Raw genomic sequence first — 26152 nt, 5'->3', positions numbered from 1 at the left:
TCGGCGTTGGACTGTCATTGGGCAGGGTCAGACTGATATGCTACAGGATATTTTTTCTCTGTGAAGGGGCATAGTGTGCTAAAAGAGTGTGCACCCTGAGTGGCACCTAAAAATGAACAGGCACGGAAGTTTTTCTAGCTTTTGTTCTGTCTCAGCTGAGTGCATATCTCTCTCTCTTTTTATATTATCTCATTTGCCTCATTCTCTTGATATCACTTGCTGAAAAGCATATCTAGATATGCTCAGTAGCTGCTGATTGGTTGCTGCACATAGAGGCCTTGTGTGATTGGCTCACACATGTGCATTGCTTCTTCTTCAACAAAGAATATCTAAAGAACTGAGCAAATTAGATAATAGAAGTAAATTGGAAAGTTGTTTCATAATTCAGATAGGGCATGTAATTTTAAAGTTTAATTTTGACTAGACTGCCCCTTTAATGATAACATTAGAGGTATCCTTTTCTCTGAATAGAAATATGTAATTTGGTAGTCCCTAATTGCAACTTATGCCCAGTCTTTTCCTGTCATTTCCTAGCTGCTTGTTGTGATCCTCACTTCAAATCAACCAAATCCCACCTCCTGGCTACCCAAACACTGCACAGATCAAACCGACTGCACCCACATGCTGCCCAAGCACTGCACAGATCAAACCGACTGCACCCACATGCTGCCCAAACACTGCACAGATCAAACCGACTGCACCCACATGCTGCCCAAACACTGCTTTAGACCAAATAAACTGCCCATAGGTCAGGTTGGAATGTCCAAATCCCACTTCAGGTCCCCTCATCCGCTATCCTGCACAGTTGGTACCACAAAGCTTTGCCTCCTAAAAGAGATTTCTTTATCAGAGATCCTGCAATGCTTCCCAGTGAGGTAATAATAATGTCTTGTGTAGGGAAGGCTACTACTAACAGGTCAGCCCTTTGTAAGTCACAGTATGTTAGAAAACACAAGTGCACAAAAGCAGACACACTTCACAACTGGCGCAGAGCTGATTTCACCGATTTCAAGGTTAGCTCATCAGACAGCTGTGGCAGCAGAACAACAGGGAATTTGCCTGGAGCTTTAACCCTTCCACTTATGAAGGAGGATATTCCGCTATGCATTCCATGAATAAAAGGCCAAGCTCAACCTGCTGAGGAATTCTTTTTATTATATATTTTTAATCAAATAGAGTTACATATCCACTTATTTGTATCAGTACTTCCCAATGCATCAGGATAGGCACTGACCATCAGTATGATCAGTGTAGCTTGTGTAAATGCACATATGTATATTTTGGAAGTCAAATTTAACTTTAAGCATACATATATATTTCAGAATAATGTATACTGATGAGTCAGAAGCAAAATTCTAGGATCTAAGGACATAAAAAGCAGGAATGTATGCTTAGGAGCCAGCCCATATCTTGAGCACTATATGGCAGCAGTTTTGCAAGAAAGTTATCCATTTGCAAGAACACTAGAGGGCAGCACTATTTCCTGTCATGTAGTGCTCCAGAAACCTACTGTAGTTATCTCTGCAACACAGAAAATCATGGAAACAAAGCAAATCTGATAACAGAAGTGAATTGGAAACTTGTTTTAAAATTGTCTGAATCACAAAATAGTTTTTTGGGGTTTTACATCCCTTTAAGCCCTCCTTTCCTACAATGAACACTGTTGCACTGCTAAATTAGAGCCCATTGGATAATGTTCAGGTCTCATACAAGTGCTTGTGTCTTTTGATTCGACCTTTCAGTTTTCTATAACAGTTGCAACCTCTGAAGTAAACCAAATAGCTTAGCAAAACTTTTAAATTCAACATTTCTCTCATAATGTATCTAAAGCTTGCAGATATACTTGTACTGTCAGCGTCTGAACAAAAGGGGCAATCTTTCTTTTTCCTGAGATTGTGTCTTTTTATGATTCCAAGATCCGGAATATCAAAATCCAGAATTATTTTCAAATCCAGACTTTTTCAATCTGCGTTTATTTTGTTTAAAGTGATTGAAAACTTTATTTTTGTAATGCACATCATATACAATCTTCAAAACAGGGGCAGTTTCATTGATTATTTTTTAAAAAAAACACTTCCTTTGTTACATATTTATCATTTAGAGATGGTAAACATTGCTCCGTTCCTCTGCCCGCATCTCATCCTTTATTTAACTATGCAATGATGAATCCGGCTTAATCCAATCATTGCATGCCACCACGAGCTGGACGCCATGTGGGGCATGCCGTGCCATTCTAAAACCGCACACTCCCGCCGCCCACTTAAAACTTAATATTTTTTGTTAGCTAACGGTTTGAACTGCTCTCCAATCAGCGCTTTAGCTACAACAAAAGTGCCATAAGTTGCATTGCATCTTCATTAGAAGTGATCAATTAAAGTCCATCTCAAATACCACTAACAGATCTGATTATAAAAAGTGGAAAATGTAACATCACTTTAAATACTGTTCTTTAACCACTTCATGGCATTAGGACATTCCATGTCATCCTAACAGCGCTGGGCTTTAACGCCGTTAGGATGGCATGGAACGTTCTACCTTATAGGGCATCCTGCAGCCTAGCATTTGACAAAAGCAGAAATCAGACTGGGAGGTGTGCCTAGCAACGTAAGCAGTCCCCCCGTATCATTCCGATGTTAACACTATATCACCAGCAGGAAGGGGTTAAAGGGACAGTAAACACCTTGTAATTACAAGACATTTCTTTTTTGTTGCTATAGAATAACATATCCATATCTACACTTCCTTTTTTTCTTTCTAAACTAATTAACACCCTTTTTCCCGCAATTGTTTTTCAATAGCCAAACTTGATCCCCCATTTGCCTTATTTGAAGAAGCCAATATGGAATTTAGTCTGCAGACAACAAGGCTAGCCGTTGTGATAATGTTAGTATAAAGTATATTGCTTATCAGTTAAAACCAATTTGGAACAGATGGGTAGCAGGGTTAGCGCTGAGAAGTCAGCTGGGTACATTTCAAGTTTTCAGAATTAGAAAATCCTTGATTTTCAGAGCTAAATTGTGTGAAAAGAGGGCATAATAAATAATGAAAGTATATTTAAAAGCTATTTCATTATGCATAACTATATAGTAGGTAGGATTAGGGTTATGCCCTCAAGCCTCTTTGAGGACAGTGAAATAACTATAATTTTATATTAAAATTACAGGAATTACATTAAACATTTCATGGGGAATTCAGTTTTTAGTTTAAAGGGACATGATACCCAAATGTTGAAGCACTTGAAAGTGATGCAGCGTAGCTGTAAAAAGCTGACTAGAAAATATCACCTGAACATCTCTATGTAAAAAAGGAAGACATTTTACCTCAAATTTCACACCCCACTGCATATGAAAAGAAAGATAACATAAACAGGAGCCAGCAGAAGTATGTATACGCGTGTATACATCTGACACTGTGGGGCTTGGTTAGGAGTCTGAAAATCAGCACAATGTTATTAAAAATAAGCAAAACTATCCATTTTTTATAAAATCACTACCAGATGGGCTATATAAATGGATCATCTACAAAACATTTATGCAAAGAAAAATCTAGTGTACAATGTCCCTTTAAGCAGTTAGGATGCTTGTCCTTGGACCTGCTAGGGAGTGTGCATCTGTCACGTGCAGGCACAGTCATGTTATTTTTCCTATTCAGTTTTGGTAAATTCTATGAACTCTCATGAGATTTCAGTGAAATCTCATGAGATTACAGCAAAGGCAAATAATTACCTCGGCACTGCTGATGCTGATTGGCTATTGTTTTTTTGTTGTTTTCTTTCAACTTGCAGCTGGACAGCAGCTGACGTATAACTGTTTACACAGCACTTACTCTGGTGAGCTGAAGAAAATTTTGAGGTTAAATATCTGTCTTTTTTAAATAGAGATGTTCAGATGATATTTTCTTGTCTGCTTTTTACAGTTTTGCTGCATCACTTTCAATTGATTTAGCATATGAGTATTATGTCCCTTTTAAGGGATATGAAACACAAACATAAAGTTTTTAAAAAGTTTCCAATTTACTTCTATTATGCTTAGTTTCCATGGTATTCTTTGTTGAAGAGATATCTAGGTAGGTGTCTAGAACACTAAATGGCACAAAATACAGCTGCCACCTAGTGCTCTTGTAAATGGATAACATTCTTGCAAAACTGCTGTCTTAAAGTGCGCCAGACACGTGCATGCTCCTGAGCTTACATTCCTGATTTTCAATAAAAGATGGAGCATACAATTTTAAATAACGTTTTAATTTTCTTCTGTTCTCTTTCTATCTAAATCATGAAATACAATTTTTAATGACCCTTTTAGCTGCCTGACAGATCAATATTATAAATAAAAGCTGCCAAAATGTTTTAACAACATATTTTTTATTTAATACATTGTTTGTATATAGTTCAACTAAGTATGTAATATAAGATTCTTTGAATTCCACAAATAAGGTAGGTTTAAGCTAAGTAAACACATTAGTACGATTTGGATATACAGCCATACTAAACTTTCAGAATTCTATAGGTGTGTCTGAAAATGGTGTAGATCAGAAAGCCATTCTGAGTAAGATAAGGCTAAAGCTTCTAATTCCAAAGCCCCTGTCAAGGCAACTGTGCTCCCGAGGGTTCCTCTAGCTAAATATACATTTCAACACTTGTAAGGTCATAAATACAGTGTGCAGACTCTTCGCTGTTCTTTTAACTCCCACTTAAATACTGTAATACAGAATCCAAAGTGAAAGTTTGGCGTAGGAATTCAACCTTTCATACATACACGCAACATGCAAAACGATTTTTGGCTGCAACACATGCAACATCTGGAATCGCTTGCTGTCAGCTGTTTTGCAAGACTTGTAACCAATCCTTCCCTGCATTCCACTCTTATATTTCTTTACTCGGAATCCAATAAACAAAAGAAAAAAAAAAACAGCTTTATTACAAAAACATACTCTAGAAAACATTTCTATCCTTGGCAGTCTGTTTTCCTCATTTCCGTACCAATGTAGCCATGGAGGCATCCACAGAATTTGTCAGCAGCTCCAAATGACTGGCATGTTTTCTGACCACAAAGTATGACTGGTGCCAACAAGGGATTCTTTAGGGAGTAATGTTATAGACTTTGTAAGACATAAATATATTTTTCTTCTAATATCAGATTCAAAGGCTTTCCCAAATTAACAGATTTTACATGAAAGGTCACACGGAGGCTTTGTGCTTCTTCTGATAGGAATGCCATGAAACTTAAGCCACTTTCCATGCTTTTCCTATTAAGAAATGGAGTGAAATAAAGGAACTTGTGAAGTACAGCAATTCCCAGTGTAAATAGAGGTCTGAATTTCTTTCTTGCTTATGTTACATTAAATGAAATACAGTGCTGTGTATAAAGCAAGTTAAAGTGATGGTAAACTCTCCCCTTTTTAAAATCAGATCCGGAATGTTAGCGATATTTTAGATGGAGTATCATTCATCAGTTGTAATGAAGATGCACTATAACTTACTTTTTAATATAGATATGAAATTCAAATACCCTGTGCTCCACCTCCCACTTCAAAAGTTCATTTTTCCGTGAGCTAACGGTTTGAATTTTTCTCTAATCAGCGCTCTAGCAACAACAAAAGTGTCATATGGGGAGAGCACTGATTGGACACCAATTCAAACAGTGTTTACTCAAAAGTTTACAGAAAAATTGACTTTTGAAGTGGGCGGTGGAACAAAGGGTATTTGAATTTCATATCTGTATTAAAAAGTATGTTATAGCGCATCTTCATTACAAGTCAACTTCATCTAAAATATCACTAACATTCCGGATCTGTTTTTAAAAAGGGGAGAGTTTACTATCACTTTAAAGACACATCCGGGTCATTTATATACATGCATATTATGTTGTCAATTAAGTAATAAATTGCAAAGGCTTTACATAAACATATGTTGTAGCAGTTCACAAATAATAATAATAGTAATAATATGTATTAATATTATTTGTATGCAGTGTCTCCTGCATCCCCCATTGTTTGACCCTCATGTAAGTGTACTTATCTAATCCCCTTAGTGCCCTGTGCTGAAACGTGTTTTTTTGTTTGTTTGTATTTTCAAGTCCTGCAAGCCACTCCCACACTCAGTAACTTTGAACTTCTACCACCTTTTTGATCCTCCATATTCAGTGACATGGTTGTAAGTGATCATTACATCAGTGTAGGAGCAGCTTGCAGGACTTGAAAAAAATGATCGATCAGATCAGGTAAGTGACCTTACATGATGGTCAAAATAAGGCAGCAATAGGTATAGCATATACATACATTGGATGGTAAGTGTCCCTTTAAGAACATACAGGCCCTGATGATCAAAACATCCATAATGTGGTGATATATTCAAAAGGGATCTGTCGCAGGAACAAGATTGCCAGTGAAATATTCAAAACTTCTGACATCAGGCAGACTGAAGGCAGTCTCGCCGAGAGGCGTTTTACTTGCATCTCAATGGGTGGCAATGATGGCGATATTTTCTAAGCAGCATCGCCACTTACATTGAAGGTGTAATGTAAATGATCCCTTTAGACAGTATTGTTCGACAATACAATTTACATGTGTCCACAGAAACTCAAACCCTTTAATTAAAATACAATAGTAAAACTAGGACATCAATAATACAGCTATAGGGGCTGGGGGGATTGTGGGTATATTATACATATGTATATACAATGTTTTATTTATATGTATTTTTTTGTATAATACTAGAATATGTACTGTAATTGTTATTATTATTTCTATTATTATACTTTATAAAGTGCCAACAAATTCCGCAGCACTGTCTGTGGGTACAAATGATAAGAGTACAACTGTGATACAATATTTGCAAGAGAATACAGCATTTATAAAACAAATGCAAGAGGAATTGAGGGCCTAATTCCTGTTAGAACTTACAATCTAGAAGGGTAAGACGGTGAGGACTGCAAGGGTAAGAATGATGTTAGCACATTTGTAAAAATTGTGCATTTTGCTTTTGATGATATTATTTATTTTTTTTTGGAAGAAGATTTTGTGTTTGTAACATCAATATTTCTTAGAAGACAGCAGCCGCGACTCTCTAGCTCTCTTTATTGCCAATACGAGTTCTCACTGTTCTGAACATGTTAAACTTATAATATTGTGACCGCACTGTAACAAATGTTTGGTGGGCATTCCATGGGTGTAACCTGTATTATAACGGGGAAAGATTGCCGCAAGTTTCTAATATTCAAAGCACTGCCTGACATCTTAATTACACCTTTTCTGCCATATCCCTCTCACCAGTTTTTAAGTGGCGAGATTTTTCCAGTTTGTGAAATCTCGAGCAAGTACAGTGAAACTAAGTATTATTTGAAGTGTTCCTACACAGAAAAAGTTTTTTGTCTCAGCGACAAAAAACACTGAACCCAAATTTTTTCTTTCGTGATTCTGCATGCAACTTTCTAATTTAATCCTATTATCAAATTTTCTTCATTCTCTTGGTATCTTTATTTGAAATGCAAGACTGTAAGTTTAGATGCCGGCCCATTTTTGGTGAACAACCCGGGTTGTTCTTGCTGATTGGTGGATAAATTCATCCACCAATGAACAAGTGCTTTCCAGGGTGCTAAACCAAACAAATAGCTTAGATGCCTTCTTTTTCAAATAAAGATAGCAAGAGAATGAAGAAAAATTGATAATAGGATTAAATTAGAAAGTTGCTTAAAATTGCATGCTCTATCTGAATCACAAAAGAAAAAATTTGGGTTCAGTGTCCCTTTAATTAATATAATTATAATTACTGTCAAAATAAAATATACGTAATCTTGCGTAAAAAAAAAAAACTAAATTAATTTTACGCAGGTAGGCAATAAAATGGATTTATACAAATTCGTTTTTGTTTTACGTTTTAGGACAGTGTGTCCTTAAAAGATGAAAAGCCACCAATAACGGGAGGTGGGTATAAACAGACATCTTCAAACCTTCCTTATTGTTGATATTAACCAACAGCAGTATTCAAACTACAGAACTACTGCAGATTTTCCACTTAATATATCTTACAACAAAGGCTTCTGGCTAAAATTCCATGGCACACAGGAAGCGTTAAGTCTGTCATACTAGGATTACCAATTTGATCACAGTCACTGGGAAATTTTGCTTCTGGAAAAATGAAGTCAGTGCTTTGATGGTCTTTGTTATTTGTTCATGCTTCACTTTTTGATTCCCCCAATTAAAACTTCTCCAGACTTTTAGTGGTTAAACTGGGACAATATTTTTTTTTACTCTTAATCTGATTTAAAGGGACTTGAAGGACAAACCAAATCTTTCACAATTTAAATAGAACAAGCAATTTTCAAAACAGCTTTCCAATTCATTGTATAATGAAATTGACTTCATTGTCTTTGTATTTTTTTGTTTAAAAGCATAACTAGATCAGAAGCATGTGATATATGGCAGCAATATTTGCAGTACTGTCATATATTGCTCAGGACACGTGCATTAGCCTAAATTATGAAAGCTTAATTTCGAGTTTTGCAAGAAAGCTTTATCCTATTTTGCTCAGATTTGTAAGAAAACTTTAAACATGTCCAATTAATACCCTTTTCAGCACAAACATTAGACCTATTTTGTGTAGAAAGGATAGGAAGTAATATCGTATGTTTTTTATTTACCTACACGTGTAAAGTTAATAAAACTCATTACATTGAGAACATTTTTGAAGAGTTTAAAGGGACAGTAAAGTCAAAATTAAACTTCCATGATTCAGAAAGAGTTTGCCATTTTAACCCCTTAATGACCGAGGACGTGCAGGGTACGTCCTCAAAAAAAAGGCAGTTAATGCCTGAGGACGTACCCTGCACGTCCTCTGTGTGGAAAGCAGCTGGAAGCGATCCTGATCGCTTCCAGCTGCTTTCCGGTTATTGCAGTGATGCCTCGATATGGAGGCATCCTGCAATAACCTTACATGGCCTTCCGGTGCAGAGAGAGCCACTCTGTGGCCCTCTCTGCACCGGACATCGATGGCCGGTATCGTTGGTGGGTGGGAGCCGGCTTGGGAGGCGGGTGGGCGGCCATCGGTGTGTGCTGCTTAGTCAAGGGGGGCGGGATCGGGGGCGGGAATGTTAGGGGGCGCGCGCGGGCGCGCGCGCGTGCACGGAGGGTGGCGGGGGGGCGCGTGCACGGGCGGGAGCGGGTGGGAACCGCTACACTACGGCAAAGAAATGCCCAAATCTTTAATAAGAAATGCCCAAATCTCACAAAAAGAGATCGTGGAGGGGTGGGGGGTTGGTTTGGTGTGGGGGGAAGCTACACTACAGAAAAAATTAGTAAAAATAAAAAAAAAAGCATGTTTTCTTCTAAACTGGGTACTGGCAGACAGCTGCCAGTACCCAAGATGGCGCAGATTAAGTTAGAGTGGGAGGGTTATAGAGCTGTTTGGGGGGGATCAGTGAGGTTAGGGGCTAAGGGGGGATAGTACACAGCAGCATATGTAAATATGCTTTTTTTAAAACACACAAAAAAAAACCAAATATAGCTTTTATTTTAGTACTGGCAGACTTTCTGCCAGTACTTAAGATGGCGGGGACAATTGTGGGGTGGGGGAGGGAAGAGAGCTGTTTGGGAGGGATCAGGGGGTCTGATGTTTCAGGTGGGAGGCTGAGCTCTACTCTAAATGTGATATTAACCCTGCAAGCTCCCTACAAGCTACCTAATTAACCCCTTCACTGCTAGCTATAATACACGTGTGATGCGCAGCGGCATTTAGCGGCCTTCTAAATACCAAAAAGCAACGCCAAAGCCATATATGTCTGCTATTTCTGAACAAAGGGGATCCCAGAGAAGCATTTACAACCATTTGTGCCATAACTGCACAAGCTGTTTGTAAATGATTTCAGTGAGAAACCTAAAATTGTGAAAAATGTTACGTTTTTTTTAATTTGATCGCATTTGGCGGTGAAATGGTGGCATGAAATATACCAAAATGGGCCTAGATCAATACTTGGGGTTGTCTACTACACTACACTAAAGCTAAAATTACCCCAAAAAGCTCCCTACATGCTCCCTAATTAACCCCTTCACTGCTGGGCATAATACACGTGTGGTGCGCAGTGGCATTTAGTGGCATTCTAATTACCAAAAAGCAACACCAAAGCCATATAAGTCTGCTATTTCTGAACAAAGGGGATCCCAGAGAACAATTTACAACCATTTGTGCCATAATTGCACAAGCTGTTTGTAAATAATTTCAGTGAGAAACCTAAAGTTTGTGAAAAAATTTGTGAAAAAGTGAACAATTTTTTTTATTTGATCGCATTTGGCGGTGAAATGGTGGCATGAAATATACAAAAATGGGCCTAGATCAATACTTTGGGATGTCTACTAAAAAAAATATATATATGTCAATAGATATTCAGAGATTCTTGAAAGATATTAGTGTTCTAATGTAACTAGCGCTAATTTTGAAAAAAAATGGTTTGGAAATAGCAAAGTGCTATTTGTATTTATTGCCCTATAACTTGCAAAAAAAGTAAAGAACATGTAAACATTGGGTATTTCTAAACTCAGGACAAAATTTAGAAACTATTTAGCATGGGTGTTTTTTGGTGGTTGTAGATATGTAACAGATTTTGGGGGTCAAAGTTAGAAAAAGTGTGTTTTTTTCCATTTTTCCTCATATTTTATAATTTTTTTTATAGTAAATTATAAGATATGATGAAAATAATGGTATCTTTAGAAAGTCCATTTAATGGCGAGAAAAACGGTATATAATATGTGTGGGTACAGTAAATGAGCAAGAGGAAAATTACAGCTAAACACAAACACCGCAAAAATGTAAAAATAGCCTTGGTCCCAAACGGACAGAAAATGGAAAAGTGCTGTGGTCATTAAGGGGTTAAACAACTTTTCAATTTACTTCTATTATCAAATTTGCTTTATTCTCTTGGTATTCTTTGTTGAGGACTAAACCTAGGTAGGCTGATAAGAGCTCTATCCAATCAATTTAAGTTTCATTTTGACTTTACTGTCCCTTTAAATTGAATGGAAAACAATTTTTCAAATTGCTTCTATTATCAATTTTGCGTAGATCTCTTCATATTCTTTGTTAAAGAGTAATCCTAGGTGAGCTAAGGAGTGTGCACGTGTCTAGCTATCTGTCAGCAGTGTTTGCAACATTGTTTAAAGTAATGTTATACATAGTTACAAACACTGCTGACATAGACTTCTATAGACACGTGCACACTCCTAAGCTCCTACCAGCCTAGCTAGCTTCACTCTTCAACAAAGTATACGAAGAGAACAAAGGAAATTTGCCAATAGAAATAAATTGTAAAGCTGTTTAAATTGACATGCTCTATCTGAATCATTCATTTACTGTCCCTTTATTTTACATTATACTTCCTATTTTTTTTATTTTTGTATAGTGAGGTGTGTGGACATATGAATAGATACAATTTAAATTCCAATTTATGCTACATTAAAGTAACATTAACACGGATTGCTTTTGTATAAATAGTGTGCTGTTTGTTTTTCAAACTCCAAAAAGCAAAATCTGTAACCTAGGTTTGAAAAATGCTGCAAACTACCTCAATCATCTAGTTGATTTGCAGCATTTGAAGGTTTTGCTTTTTGGAGGTGTTGGGCAACATACAATTTTTACACCAAAGTAAGAGATGTTTAATGTCCTTTTAAATATATAATAAAGGGGGCGGAGCCTGACTGAGCTTAGAGATGGACGTGTAATCTCTGAGCTCCACGCTGCATCTAACTAAAGTTGGCAACAAAAACACCTTGCCGGGACAAAACCTACGCCTCAAGGCAGTTATATGAAGGCTGAATCTACGCTAACAAAAAAAAAAAATCTTTTTTTCCCATGCCTTTTACCTCAAGTTACGGCTATAAGAAGCACTTCCTTACCCAGACTAGAGGACTCGCGCCAAAAGTTCTAAGGCCCTGACTACCGGGAGAAGCGCATTGAACTCATAGCAGTCACATCGTGACAGCAGATTATACCGCCACTCCGGACTGAAGCCCAAAGACACAGATTGCCTCCCGGTGACGGCAAGACACGCACGACTCCTTCGGCTCTCTCCCGGCTACACGATGACACGCAGGTAGGCCGCGGAAGCGGACTAAAGTAACGGCCCGGTACTTCACAGGGGAGCAAAACTATAGCTGGGAATGAGAATCCCTAGAGGATATACCAGCCCTAAGTGAGCGAGACATGAATGAACGCTACAAGATGTGCTCTAAATATATGGGGGCAGTGAATTAGCAGCAGCACTTACAATCATATTATATGTTATAAGGAGAGGGGAAAGAGAGATAAAAGTATGCAGTTTTATTTTTGATGAAGTGTGTGTGAGAAGGGGAAGAAATCTATAATAGAGTGAGCCTCAGAGAAAAGAATCTACAATAAAATAAGAAGGGGAAACGATCCTCTTAGGTGTACCCACATCCAGCAACAAAAAGGGAGACAGAAGCTTTTTTTCTCTCACTAGATCTAGCAACTGGTTATTACCCCTTTTATATAGCCTCAAAGACTTTTCAACATTTTCTAGGGGCACTACCGTCTCTCCCCAACACAGCTTACATAGAGACCTCTTGATTCAGAGAGGGGTCACCCTGCTCCTTGGGACTAATACTCATCCAACAATACATTCCCCTCTCCCCCAACTTCTACACTATAGATGCCATTAGCTTATCTACATTAAAGGGCTACACCACAAACTGCAACCACTTATACTCCCCTGACCCAGCTGTGTCAAAGATCCAACTTCTTGAGGATTTTCTGCTCTCCTAGCATGTCATCCAGAAGGCTAACTAAGGGAGAGAAGCCTAACAAGCCCGCCACTGTGAACACTTTCTTTAAACCTTCCAAAATCAATAAAACTACAGAACTGGTAGCAATGGATGCGGGAAGTGATTCAGAATCAGCTACCACACCCCACACCTCTGGGGAGGATATGACCCCTGTTACAAAAGCCGATCTAAGAGACCTGATCTCAAAACATGATATTACCAGCAACTTTGATAGACTCTGGGAAAAGATCGACAACATGCACAATGCAGTCACCGCGAGCCTCTCTGATATTCGATCAGATATGGCCGACCTGGGAGGCAGACTCGACATACTAGAAGAACACAAAGACACAGTTACCGATGAATTAGCGGAGGCCTCTCAAACCATTCAAATTCAACAACAGGCCATTGCAGATCTACAGGACAAGGTCGACGATCTTGAAAACAGATCACGCAGAAATAATATAAGATTGAAGGGGGTCCCAGAAACCATTGCTAACTCAGACCTCCACACATACTTACAACAACTCTTCCGTGGCATCACAAGCGACCCGGAGGATTCTGAATTTGGGATGGAAAGAGCGCATAGAGCGCTTAAAGCGAAACCTAAAGGAGATGCTCCCCCAAGAGATGTCATTGTTAAACTCTCCTTTTTCCAAGACAAGGAGAAAATCCTTCAGGCCTCTAGATCCAAGCCGACCTACAAGTTTCAAGGATCTGTTATCCAGTTCTTTCAAGACCTTAGCATTCGGACACTTCAACAAAGAAGCTCTCTATGACCTCTAACTACTCTCTTGAGGAAACTCCAAATAAAGTACAAATGGGGATTCCCCTTTGCCCTATATATCCTCAAGGACAACAAGACCTATACAGTTCGAGAACAGGAAGAAATAGGTCCAACATGCAAACTTTTGGGTATTGATACTCCACTCATACCTTCTGAGGACTCACCGCAATCTCAATCTACCCTTATCAGACAAAATAAATGGACAAAGGTGACTCGCAAGGGTACCAAGAGATGATTCCTTACAAGAGAATTTGATTACATTGGATGTTATCCAACATTCTTTACAGGACTCGAAGCCCCTTACTTCTTGACCTAATGGGTCCTTGCAAAGTACTTACCCTTTACTATTACAGGACCTACTATAGAAATAACTCTCCCCATGCTCTCATGTGGAGAGGGGTTGGCACTGTCCACCCTTCCCTCTCTCCCTACACCGGAAAATGTAGCTGTTCACATGCTAATCTTCACATAATATCATATCTGTTCACCATATATGTTAAGTTTAATTGTTGCTGACTTTTTTAAGTTGTTTTCTTCTAATGATATAATAGCAGCTCTAATCCTGACACGGTAATGTTAATGTTTTTGTTATATGTTCACCCACAAGATGGGCTGAAGCTGCACTGTTATGTAAATGTTTTCTCTTATTGTTTTCTGTTTCTTACTCTATCTCTTACTTCTTTCAAGGATGCCGGGATCACCTTCTCCCCCGACCTAGTAACCTTCACACCCAAGCAACCAATGGACAAGCCGAATTACCCCAGTCAGTATGTATCACACAGCTCTAGAGCTATTTTACTATTGCTAGGATTCCCTATCTTAACACTGTTATGACCCCTCAAATACACCTTATCTCTCATAATGTGAGAGGATTAAATACCAATATTAAACGTCGCACAGCAATGTCACAGTACCAACATATAGGAGCTAACGTTATTTTCCTCCAGGAAACACACTTTACACAGACTATCATCCCTAAATATTGGGCTAAACATTTCACACAACATTACCATGCCACCACAGACTCCAAAAGAAGGGGGGTATCAATCTTGATCCACTCGGGCCTTCCTTTTGAACACGAATCTACCATAGCGGATAAAGAAGGGAGATATCTCATTGTTACTGGCCGTCTGCTTGATTCACATATCATTTTATGCAATATATATGCCCCCAATGAAAACCAGCACACTTTTTTTCAGAACATTTCCACCTTACTAACCAATTGGTCGCAACATAAGATAATTTTAGCAGGAGATTTTAATATCAACATGACCAAACACATAGAGGGCACTACTAAACTCACACCGAAACAACTCAGACACAATAGAATAGTCAACGCCATTCGGGAACACCTATCCCCACATGCACTCCTTGACTCATGGGTTACTCTGTACGGCCACACCACAGATCCTACCTTCTATTCATCAGCCCACAAAAGTTACACGAGAATCGATTATATTTTCACCAGCCAAATTCTTCAGCCTTTACTCCAGACATCGACAATCCATCCTTGTGTCTGGTCTGATCACTCTATCCTTACGATTCAGTTAAAAGGACTAATAGACACACATAGAGCCAGAACTTGGACCTGCGACCCCTCACATTTCAAAGATCCAATATTCAAAGAAAAGCTCACCCACGCATTCACCGAATTCTGGGACACTAACAGAGGCTCTACATTAAATCCTATTTCCCCCTGGGCGGCACATAAGACATACATCCGGGGCCTGCTTATAAGGGAGAAAGCAATACGAAACAGCCAATATAAAACACTATTATCACAGCTACATACAGAAATACAAACTCTGGAGACCCGCCACAGACTAACACATAGAAAAGACATACTCTCTACACTGGAAACTAAAAGGTCCTATTTAGCCAATCTTCTTAACAAACAATCAATTAGAGCAATTCAGAAGCTCAACACCCAATATTATATTTATGCAAACAAACCGGATAAATTCCTGGCCCACAAATTAAGAGAGCGATGTAGGGCATCTAACATTAGCTCAATTTTGCTCCCCAATGGAACATTAGTCTCCCACCCCCAACACATTGTAGATGCCTTCGCTGACTTTTATGGTAAACTCTACGATGGTAACAAAGTGACACACACACAACAGATCATATCGCAAACCACATCATTCTTAGAAGAGACAGAATTAAGCTCCCTATCCGAGGAAGAAAGCGATAGTCTTAATGCACCTATCACGAGAGTAGAAGTGGCGGGGGTGATAAAGGATCTTAAATCAGGAAAAGCAGCAGGGCCTGACGGGTTCGCCAGTGAATACTACAAAACTTTTAAAGACATACTAATACCCCACCTAACTGACTTCTGTAACTACATATTAGAAGGCCACAATATCCCAAACGACCTTCTACAAGCGAGAATTGTAGTAATTCCCAAACCTGGTAAGAATCATAAACTTTGTTCCAGCTACCTCCCCATCTCACTCATCAACCAAGATCTAAAAATCCTAACAAAAATTCTGGCCAATCGGCTGAAGCATGTCCTCCCTGGTCTGATCCATATGGACCAGGTAGGATTTGTCAAAAATAGAGAAGCGCCGGATAATGTGCGCAGGATGGTGAGCATTATAGATTATGTGGGGAAAGTACGATTGCCTTCTCTGCTCCTGTCATTGGATGCGGAGAAGGCATTCGACAGAATTGACTGGGACTACATGAGGGCAGTTTTAGCCCGGATGGGATTTGGAGGAGCTTTCATCAAAGCATTAAATAGGATATACTCAACCCCCTCAGCCCAGGTTTCTGTATCAGGCTATAAATCCAAATGCTTTCCTATACTAAACGGAACAAGACAGGGGTGCCCATTATCCCCCCTTGTCTTTGCACTCTGCATAGAACCCCTAGCTGCCAAAATTAGACAGTCCCAAGATATCTCAGGTATTAGGATAAAAGACCATGAATACAAATTAACGCTTTTTGCGGATGATATCCTCCTGACCCTAACTAAACCCCTTATTTCATTGCCTAATTTATATAAGCTCTTGAACCAATTTTCCCAAATCTCGGGGTACAAAATCAACCTTGACAAATGCGAAGCACTGTCATTAGGCCTCCCACACCACACTAGGAAACTCATAGATACCAACTTTGACTTAAAATGGGCGACACATTCCCTCAAATACTTAGGGATACACCTGACCACCCACACTAATCAGCTACACAAATACAATTATGAACCCATGTATAAAGAGATCAGGAAAAACATACACAAGTGGAAAACACACACTTTCTCATGGATGGGTAGGCTCTCGGCGGTTAAAATGACTATCTTACCCCGTCTACTATATTTATTCCGGATGCTCCCGATAGAAGTCCCGACAGCTGAGCTGAAATCACTGCAGTCAGAACTAGTTGCATTTATTAGGGGAAAAAAAATGGCCAGAATCTCTTCTACACTTATCACACAACACAGGACCCTGGGAGGAGTGGGAGCCCCTAACCTGTTAGAATATTATAGAGCAGCAAGATTGTCTCAAGCTACACTAATGGGAGGAGGATGGAAGGGAGTCCTATGGACATCATTAGAAGCTGATATAAGGGGGTCCACCCATACAGACGACATTCTGTGGAGCAAATATACTACAGAGGGTTCATCCAACAATACTCGATCCCATATTCTAGACAACACCACTCACTTATGGACTCTACTGGCCAAACAACAGAAATTACTACCTCACCACTCATTACAGTGCCCAATCAGGTATCTTATCCCAAGAGATATTCAGACTCTAACTGACAAATGGGCTAACAAAGGTTTGTACAGAGTGGCGAATTGGTTGGAAGGGAAGACACCCAAGACTTTCACCCAAATACAGGCACAATTAGACCCAATCAAGTTGCAGTGGTTCCATTACCTCCAGGTTAACTCGATCATCCAACAATACATTAGGGAACCCCGTCCTAGCCTACCCACAGTTCTAGAAAAACTGCTGAGTACCACACATAGACCTAAACAGGCGATATCCAATATTTACTTGGAAATACAATCATTGAATAGTAAAACTAAACCCAATATAATTATTAAATGGGAGGAGGATTTACACATGACCAAAGATAAAAAATGGTGGGATGGAATCTTTCACTCAGCATGCTCAGGCCTCTTGAGTGCAGATCTCAGGGAAAACACAATCAAAACGTTGTTCAGATGGTTCTAACTCCAGTTAAAACCCAACATATGTCCCCCACTAACAACAGACTCTGCTACAGGGGTTGCGGGGAAATAGGCTCCTACCAACATATGTGGTGGGACTGCACCATTATACAACCGATATGGGCTCAGTTGTCTTCCCTCCTAGGTTCAGTACTGGAGGAACAGATTCAACTGACACCTGCACAGGCCCTATTACACGTACCGCTACACCGATTTAATAAACACATAAACACATTCATCAAGATCACCTGCACGGTCACTAGAATGAGCATAGCCAAGTACTGGAAAATTAAAGCTCCCCCATGGGAGGAAGTTAAAAACAAAATAGCACTAACTTACCGCATGTACGAAACTGCCTCTAAAATCCTGGATTCTCAAACACAGTTTGAGAGAGTCTGGTTCTATTGGACACTTAACGGGAACCCTGCCACATAAACATTATAAGGTTATTCTCAAAACTAGAATCAACTGGCCTTAATACTGGGGGGGGGGGGCCTCGGCATACTACTTTACTTTACTTTAGTCTTCTTTACCTAGCCAATCAAGGAGTAGTTCGCATAGCTCACACACTGACAACGGCTAGACACTTCATATACTTCCTATGATTTCTCTTCTTCTCTTCTTTTACCTTTCTTTTCACTACTTACCTTCTATTACACTAGAATCGTTACATGGTTTAAATTGCAGGCTGTTCTGTTTTTCTCTACAATGGGACAAAATCTGGCTTTCTAAGACTGATGATATGGACAAAGATAGGTGCAGGGCCTGGTCCTCAGGTTCTTGTTTGGACTGATACCTTTTCAACATTATATGACATTAACAGAGATTAAGAGTTTTTAAAGCTATCCTGCTCATTCTGTATATGTCTATAAACCTTTTGTTAATAAGCCAGAAATGATTGTTGTAACATGATGAACCATGGTTTTTGTTTCTTCTCTCTGATTTAATATACCAATAAAAACGATTTAAACATAAATATATAATAAATGCTAACTTTATTAAACTCACACATTTGTCTTACATTCTCAACTAGAAATGTGGTAAATACCCTTAACTGAGCCAAAGAGTTATCAAAAGAATTTTACGTTTTATTAATTATTCAAGGGACCTTGCAGCAGTGACAGACCTCAGACAACCAGTTTGTTTTAAAGATAAATCTCTACCCAAGTCTCTTTTCATAACACCTGTCAACAAAGTCCTTAAATGGATGTACTGACAAAAAAAACACACAGAATGCTCAAGGGTTCTGTAATAAAATAATAATAATAAAACTAACAAAATAGAGCAGTTTATTTTTTTTAGTAAGTCCATTTCAGTGACCCTGTAATATTATCCAAAAGTCACTCAAACACACATTTGCTTATTCTCCTAAAATTAAAAGCAATAGAATTATTGTATAGAAAATTTGCAAATCTAGGCACAAATCCCCATTTGCTTTGCCCCATTAGTAGTCTGTATACATTGTTACCAATGCACCAGGGAACTCTGGGTAACATATGAAAATTAGATATACAATATATCACACTTTTTGCTTTAAGTGCAATCCCCTTTGTGGGTGCGGGCAGCAAAAAAACAAACCACTTCTGGACAGCTGTTTCAAGTTTATTAACTCTCATGAGCAGAAGCTAGGTTTGATTTGCAGATATTGTATATCTAATTTGCATATCTTACCCAGAGTTCCCTGGTGCATTGGTAACAATACACAGTACTTCTGGGGAAAAGCATGCAGGGATACTTGAATAATTTGCTAATTTTCAATAAAATAATTCTACAGATAGCTCTTACTTTTATGAAATAGAGGATTTTATACTTATGCTTTTATCTCCACCATAACTCAAATGAGTTATGATTCTCCTAAAAAGTTGGATTTCAGAGTTCTTTATAAGAATATCAAATAGATATGAATCTCTAGTAGTATCGGTGTACAGCTACCTAAACATTCAAGCAGAATAAATTAAGAACCACAGCATTTCACTGTAGCATATATCAGAAATCACATTTTTGCAGCAAAATCAGCACTAATACATTTCTTACTCTACATACCGTTTCATTTACCAAAACAATCTCTATTATTCCTTATGTCCATGGATATTTGCCATATACCTGCCCTCTCATTAAGTAGAAACACAATATTACACATTAGCCATAATGGGCAAACACGTGACTCTTTTGTTTAATCCACAGCCAAAAGTAGTTATGCAAGACAACCTCACCCCAAATAAATAAATAAAATTAAAATAAACAAAATTAAATATACTTGTTATATTGTATTACCTAACAGAGAAACTCTAAAGCACAGTAAGTAGATTGTCATGTGATTCTAAGGGTCAGCTGAAATGATAAAAAAAGAATATCAAACCATGAGTTTGCTATTAGTTGTTGCTTCATTAAATGGCCTGTGAGTGTGTCTAATTAATAAATGTATTTTTAATACATTCTGCTGGTAGACACAGCTGTTTATTGTTAGATGGGTTTAACCACGTTACTGAGTAACCTAACAATACACATCAGCAATGTGAACAATTGTTTTGCAGATGGTTCAAACATTTCCAGAAAGCTTACACAGGGTGCCCCCCTATATACATTTACCTTACTAAGCAGCTTACCAAAATACTTTTTCTTTTTTTTTAAATCCTATAAACAAAGTTATTTCTCAAGTGGATTTGGAGAGCTTCTACATACGCTTTCACATCCTTATCACATCATCTAACTGATGCACACAACTAATACTTTGTTTATTTGTTTATTGCCCTTTAATAATTAATATAAATAAGATTATACTGATACTGAGCAACACTAAAGAGTGTCATTAATGAATTGCTAGACAGAAGCAAATGTTCTATCAACAGAAATTCACAAATAGAAATCAGGCAAATTTAGGGAGTTTATACACAGGCAATATATTGCTGAAATAGTACTATATACAGGCTACCTAGTGACACATTAATAAAGGAGAACAGCACAGCATTCCTCAACATTCCATATTGTGATTAAACTGAGCCAGACAAGAGGAAATAACGAGAAGTGACAAGCTCTGAGAAGAGACAAATGTAAAGTAACGTGTGTCGTATATCCAGGTATGGCTAAGGGTATACAGTTACAGTATATTACACTCATAGAAAGTTAAAAGTTCTGTCACTAAATCCATTTGTTGAAGGATGTGTTACATACAAAGTATTAACCCCTTCCCTACTACAGACATCAGCATAAAACATCGATATGATAGTAGTTCAGACATGTAATACAAATAATGAATGGAAAGCAAGACTCAAGGAAATTGTCCATTTTCTGTGTAAGAAGAGAAAGAACAATAGCATCTTACAGTCAGGCTGCCTGAAAACTTTTTTTTCTTTTAATTCTTTCCATAGATTTCTAAAAAAAGGTCTCTCAGATCATTTCACAAGACTTACAAACAACAAAGAGAGCAGAAACCCCCTCACCTTTCAGACAAAACATTGTGCTTCCATTCCGTGAAGAGCTGGAGAAGCGCGGAGGATTCCAAGAGTGCACTAGTACAGCTGTTTCCTGGCCGTCCTCATTCAGCGTGCACTCTTCCCCACACACACAAAACCATGGCACCCGTCCAACTCGTACTGAGAAAGGAAGCTGCCATCCAGTCCTATGTTATCCGAGCCAGTCACTTGGCCTGTAACCCCCCAGCCCTTCTCTCCAGCTGACTCCCCTCCATTCCAAAAATAATAACCAAGGAGAGTGATGGGATAGGGAAAAAAACCTCTCTTGTCCCTGTGCAGCCAGTCCTAGCACAAGCCTATAGGCAATTGTTCTATCTTATCTGTCAGCATTTCTCAGTGTTGTGTGCACAGGGTTTAGGGACCTCAATTGGGCAGAGGCAGGAATAGCAAATCTCTCTTAATCCAACTCAACTGTTTGTTGTGAAACACTAACGCAGCTCTTTGTGGATCACACTTTTTTGTTTTTTCATTCTGGAATGCCGGGCTTGTTTTCCAGTCCCTACAGCAAACGTATTTCTTTTTTTACATGCTGCTTTTGTGTGAGAGGTTTTCATGTAAGTTTGCTTAGGAGAGCTTGATGCATGCTGTGAATGCTGTGACATATATTAGAACCCATTTCACAAGCAAACATTACTTTGCATTTTACAGGTATGTGCCGATCATGGCTCTGCATACTACAAATTCTTCTACATGCAGATGTGGGGTTGGACAAATGTCTAACAATCATAAAGCAAACAATTCTTGTAGGTGTCAAAGACAAACAAACAAAACTAAACTGAAAAAAAGAAAGAAAGAAAAAAGAATCTATTTGGCACCGTTTCCTATTTTATAAGTCTTTAAATTTCTTTTAACATAAAGTAAGATGTTAATGCTGTTTTGAAAATGGTATTTTATAAGCATATTCATTTTTTTTTAAAAAAAAAGGATGTTAATATAATTTTATATGCATTGTATGTATCATCGGTTAAAAACTGTTAAAGGTCTGCATAAATGCTATGCATGAATTTAAAACTTATTTTGTAAGAAAAATGTACATAATTGTTTTGCAGTCTAAGGACATATCTCTTGAAAAGCATGTTTAGTATATATTCATCTTATCTCCTTAGCTGATAGCTAATTAGGGAGAGATATAAAGGATCTCCTTGACTGATCAAACCGTTATTATGTAGCATGTTACAGGATCACCTTTTGAAGTCAGCTCTGTTTTCTCTAGGAAAATTGTAGAATAACTACACATTTCAGAGGTAAAAGTAGTCAAAATAATGAAAATATATTTTAGTTATTTTTCTACTTCAGATCAGTACTGGTAATAGAGAATTAACATATAAACTAAAGTCTGGTTGTAGTGAAACATTAATGTATGGGACTCTCTTTGAAATACATGTTCATTTTAAATATATATTTTATGGTCTCTCAGTTGTGCTACCCATTTATTAATGCAGATGTATGCTAATTAGCACAGATGGTATTTTTCTTCCAAGAAAGGTGGCAAACAACTCAAGATGTACTCTGCTAACATCTGGCGATAGATCCACTCAACCCCAGCAATACAAATCTGCAGATGTAATCAGAAAGATGGCTCTTCAGATTTTAAAGGACATAGTAGTCAAGACTTAAACATGTATGAGTGCACTTCTATTCTGAATAGAAGCGTTTTAGCAAAATACTTTTATGTTTTTTTATCACTGTTTGAGTAGCCACCACACAAGTAGCCACCACACAAATGCCCCATGTGTACTATTATGCGCCATCAGTCAAACAGTGCCAGTGGTGGTGTGTATTGTGTCAGAGAGACTTCTTAATAAGAAGACAAAGATTTAACACCTAGGGGCCAATTTATCACGGCCCACATAGAGCCGTATAGCCCTGTTTCCATGTGAGCCTTCATGCTCGCCGAAAACAGGAGTTAAGAAGCGGTCTTAAGACCCCTGCTCCTTAACTCGTCCGCCTCCTCTGAGGCTGTGAACATCAATCCGCCCGATCGAATATGATCGGGTTGATTGACACCCCCTGCTAGCGGCCGATAATCTGCAGGGGGCGGCATTGCACAAGCAGTTCACCAGAACTGCTTGTGCAATGTTAAATGCAGACAGCGTATGCTGTCGGCATTCAGCAATGCAGGATGGACATGATTTGCTATAGCGAATCATGTCCGTCTGGGGTATGATAAATCTACCCCCTACTCTGAATTTCAAATAAGCAGTAGATTTTTTTTGGCAAATGTATTTTTATCCCGTTTTCTGCCCCCCTGTATCATGTGACAGACATCAGCCAATCACAGACTAGTATACATATATCCTGTGAGTTTGTGCACATGCTTAGGATCTTATTCCCCAGAAAGTGTGTATATAAATAGACCGTGCAAAATTTGATAATGGAAGTAAAGTAGAAAGTGTCTTAAAACTGCATGTTCTATCTGAATCATAAAAGTTTATTTTGACTTGAGTGTCCCTTTAAAGGGACATGAAACCCATTTTGTTCTGATGATTTAGAAAGAGCATGCAATTTTAAACAAATTTCCAGTTTACTTCTATTTTGTAATTTGCTTCACTCTCTTGATATCCTTTTGTTGAAAAGCATATCTAAATAGGCTCAGTAGCTGGTGATTGGTGGCTGCACATAGATGCCTTGTGATTGGCTCACCCATGTGCATTGCTATTTCTTCAACAAAGGACATCTAAAAAATAAAGCAAATTAGATAATAAAGTAAACTCGAAAGTTGTTTAAAATTGTATTCTCTATCTGAATAATGAGAGAGAAAAAAATGTGGGTTTCACGTACCTTTAATGTGCATCAAGCAAGCTACCACTGACTCTCTAAGGAGTTGTGATGTTTTAATGCTGGCGAATAGAGAAGTTGTAATACAAGCAGCTGAAGAAGTGACAACGTTTACCCCTTCTGTACATGCAAGTACTGTATAAAGCAAAAGTGCTTCTATTCAAAACTGAAACTCATGCATGCATAATTCATTTTTTATCATTATGTCCTCTTAAAGGGACATGAAACCCAAATGTTTTCTTTCATGATTCAGATAGAGCATGCCATTTTAAAGAACTTTCCACTGTATTTCGATTGCCTAATTTGTTTCGTTCTGTTGATATCTTTTGTTTGTAAAGTATACCTAGGTAGGCTCAGATGCTGTTGGTGGTTGTCCATATATGCCTCATGTCATTGGCTTTTAGTTAGCTTCCAGTGGTGCATTACTCCTTCTTCAACAAAGGATACTGAGAGAATGAAGCAAATTAGATAACATTCAGTAAACCAAGCTGCCATTGTTTATAAACTAAATTACATGGACCATGTTATTTATCTTAGATGTAAAATTAGCATAAGCATCTAAAATATGTTAATGAATTGGACCCAGTTGGTCCCATAGTTAAGCCATTGTTCAGTTAAGGGACCGAACTTTTGAAAAGAGCGAACCATGTCACTTCCTGTGACGTTACATCAGCTGTTGTAGACATTTTGCCCCCAATGCGCATGCGTGCCAGCATCATCACATACCTGGCTGCATACGTCACTGTGAAACTATTTAGACTTGTGAAATTGAGAAGCCTTTCTATAGCGCATGCGTGGGATTTTCTATCACAAATGGGGGGGGTTATGGAACGCTGTTTATTCGTCCCTGCATAACAAACAGCCACTCGGCTATCGCCACTGCTTGTGTTGGAAGATCCATTTTACTTTAGTAGAAAGTCTGGTCACGTTGTCATTGCTTTACCAACAAAAATATAATTTTCATAGTTCACATATATTGTTGAATAAACAGCGTTCCATAAACCCCCCCCCATTTGTGATAGAAAATCCCATGCATGCGGTATAGAAAGGCTTCTCAATTTCACAAGTCTAAATAGTTTCACAGTGACGTATGCGGCCAGGTATGTGATGACGCTGACACGCATGCGCATTAGGGGCAAAATGTGTACAACAGTTGATGTAACGTCACAGGAAGTGACATGGTTCACTCTTCAAAAGTTCGGTCCCTTAACAGAACACCGGCCCTGATGCACGTGCATGTAACGTATATCTAGATATTCTCAGTTCACCAGCATTTAAAATATTGCAGCAGCTCCACAAGCCGATGGGGCTTGTATCATGTCAGCAATTAACAGACTTAGCCACCACCAGATGATACAAACACCTTAGGCTCTCTAAGCAAGCGCTGTTTGTAAAATGCTGGCGCACAGAGCACACTGAAGTACACACTTGAAACAGCTAAAGCTTTTACTAGAAGCAATTTTGCTAATTCATGTACATTGCAAAAATAATTCTATTCAAAAGTGATTGCAATTGTGTCAATTCCAATTATGGCTAGAGGTCCCTTAAAAAATATTTTATAACAAACTTGTAAAACAAGAAATTATGTTAGTAGTAATTAGTTTATTAAAGAACTTAGTCAAAAAATTTTTTTAAACGCATTAAAAAATATTTTGTTAGATGAAAATCAACTTAATCTGTATAATTCGTATCTGAGACACAGATGAAGAACAGAAAGCATCAATGAAATTCAACTTGCTAATGAAGAATTAATGCTCAGCATTCAGGAAATTGGTAAATTCTACTGTTATTATTCTCAGGTAGAGATAAATTCCAATGTAGAACTCTGGCACAAAACTACGGAAATCCTAGAGACCGTAACATCTTACTCAAGATTAAACCCAGATACAGTATATTTATCCTTAATCCTGTATTTATTAAATAAATGTGTGTATATACTGTGTGTATGTATATATATATATATATATATATATATATATATATATATATATATATATATATATATATATATATATATATATATAAATATATACAGGTAGCCCTCAGTTTACGCCGGGGTTAGGTTCCAGAAGGAATGGTTGTAAATCGAAACCGTTGTAAATTGAAACCCAGTTTATAATGTAAGTCAATGGGAAGTGAGGGAGATAGGTTCCAGGCCCCTCTCAAAAT

The 26152-nt window shown here is 38.2% G+C and overlaps 1 protein-coding gene across 7 annotated transcripts in view; it reads right to left on the bottom strand.

Moving 5' to 3' along the window:
- The window catches only part of NHSL1 (NHS like 1), a 366199-nt gene that overhangs the window by 104294 nt on the left and 235753 nt on the right, over positions 1 to 26152 (bottom strand). The window contains exon 1 of one of the 7 annotated variants that reach the window (XM_053710670.1): positions 21173 to 21283. The exons of the other annotated variants lie outside the window; for them this stretch is intronic. Within the exon in view, the coding sequence (XP_053566645.1) occupies positions 21173 to 21188 (16 nt within the window). The 5' untranslated portion in view covers positions 21189 to 21283. Of the gene's footprint in view, positions 1 to 21172; positions 21284 to 26152 lie in introns of those variants that run through there. 7 annotated transcript variants of the gene reach the window in all.

The sequence above is a fragment of the Bombina bombina genome, chromosome 4 (genome assembly GCF_027579735.1).
Source record: "Bombina bombina isolate aBomBom1 chromosome 4, aBomBom1.pri, whole genome shotgun sequence".
Lineage (NCBI taxonomy): Eukaryota > Metazoa > Chordata > Amphibia > Anura > Bombinatoridae > Bombina > Bombina bombina.
This window is presented reverse-complemented; position numbering and strand designations above follow the sequence as displayed.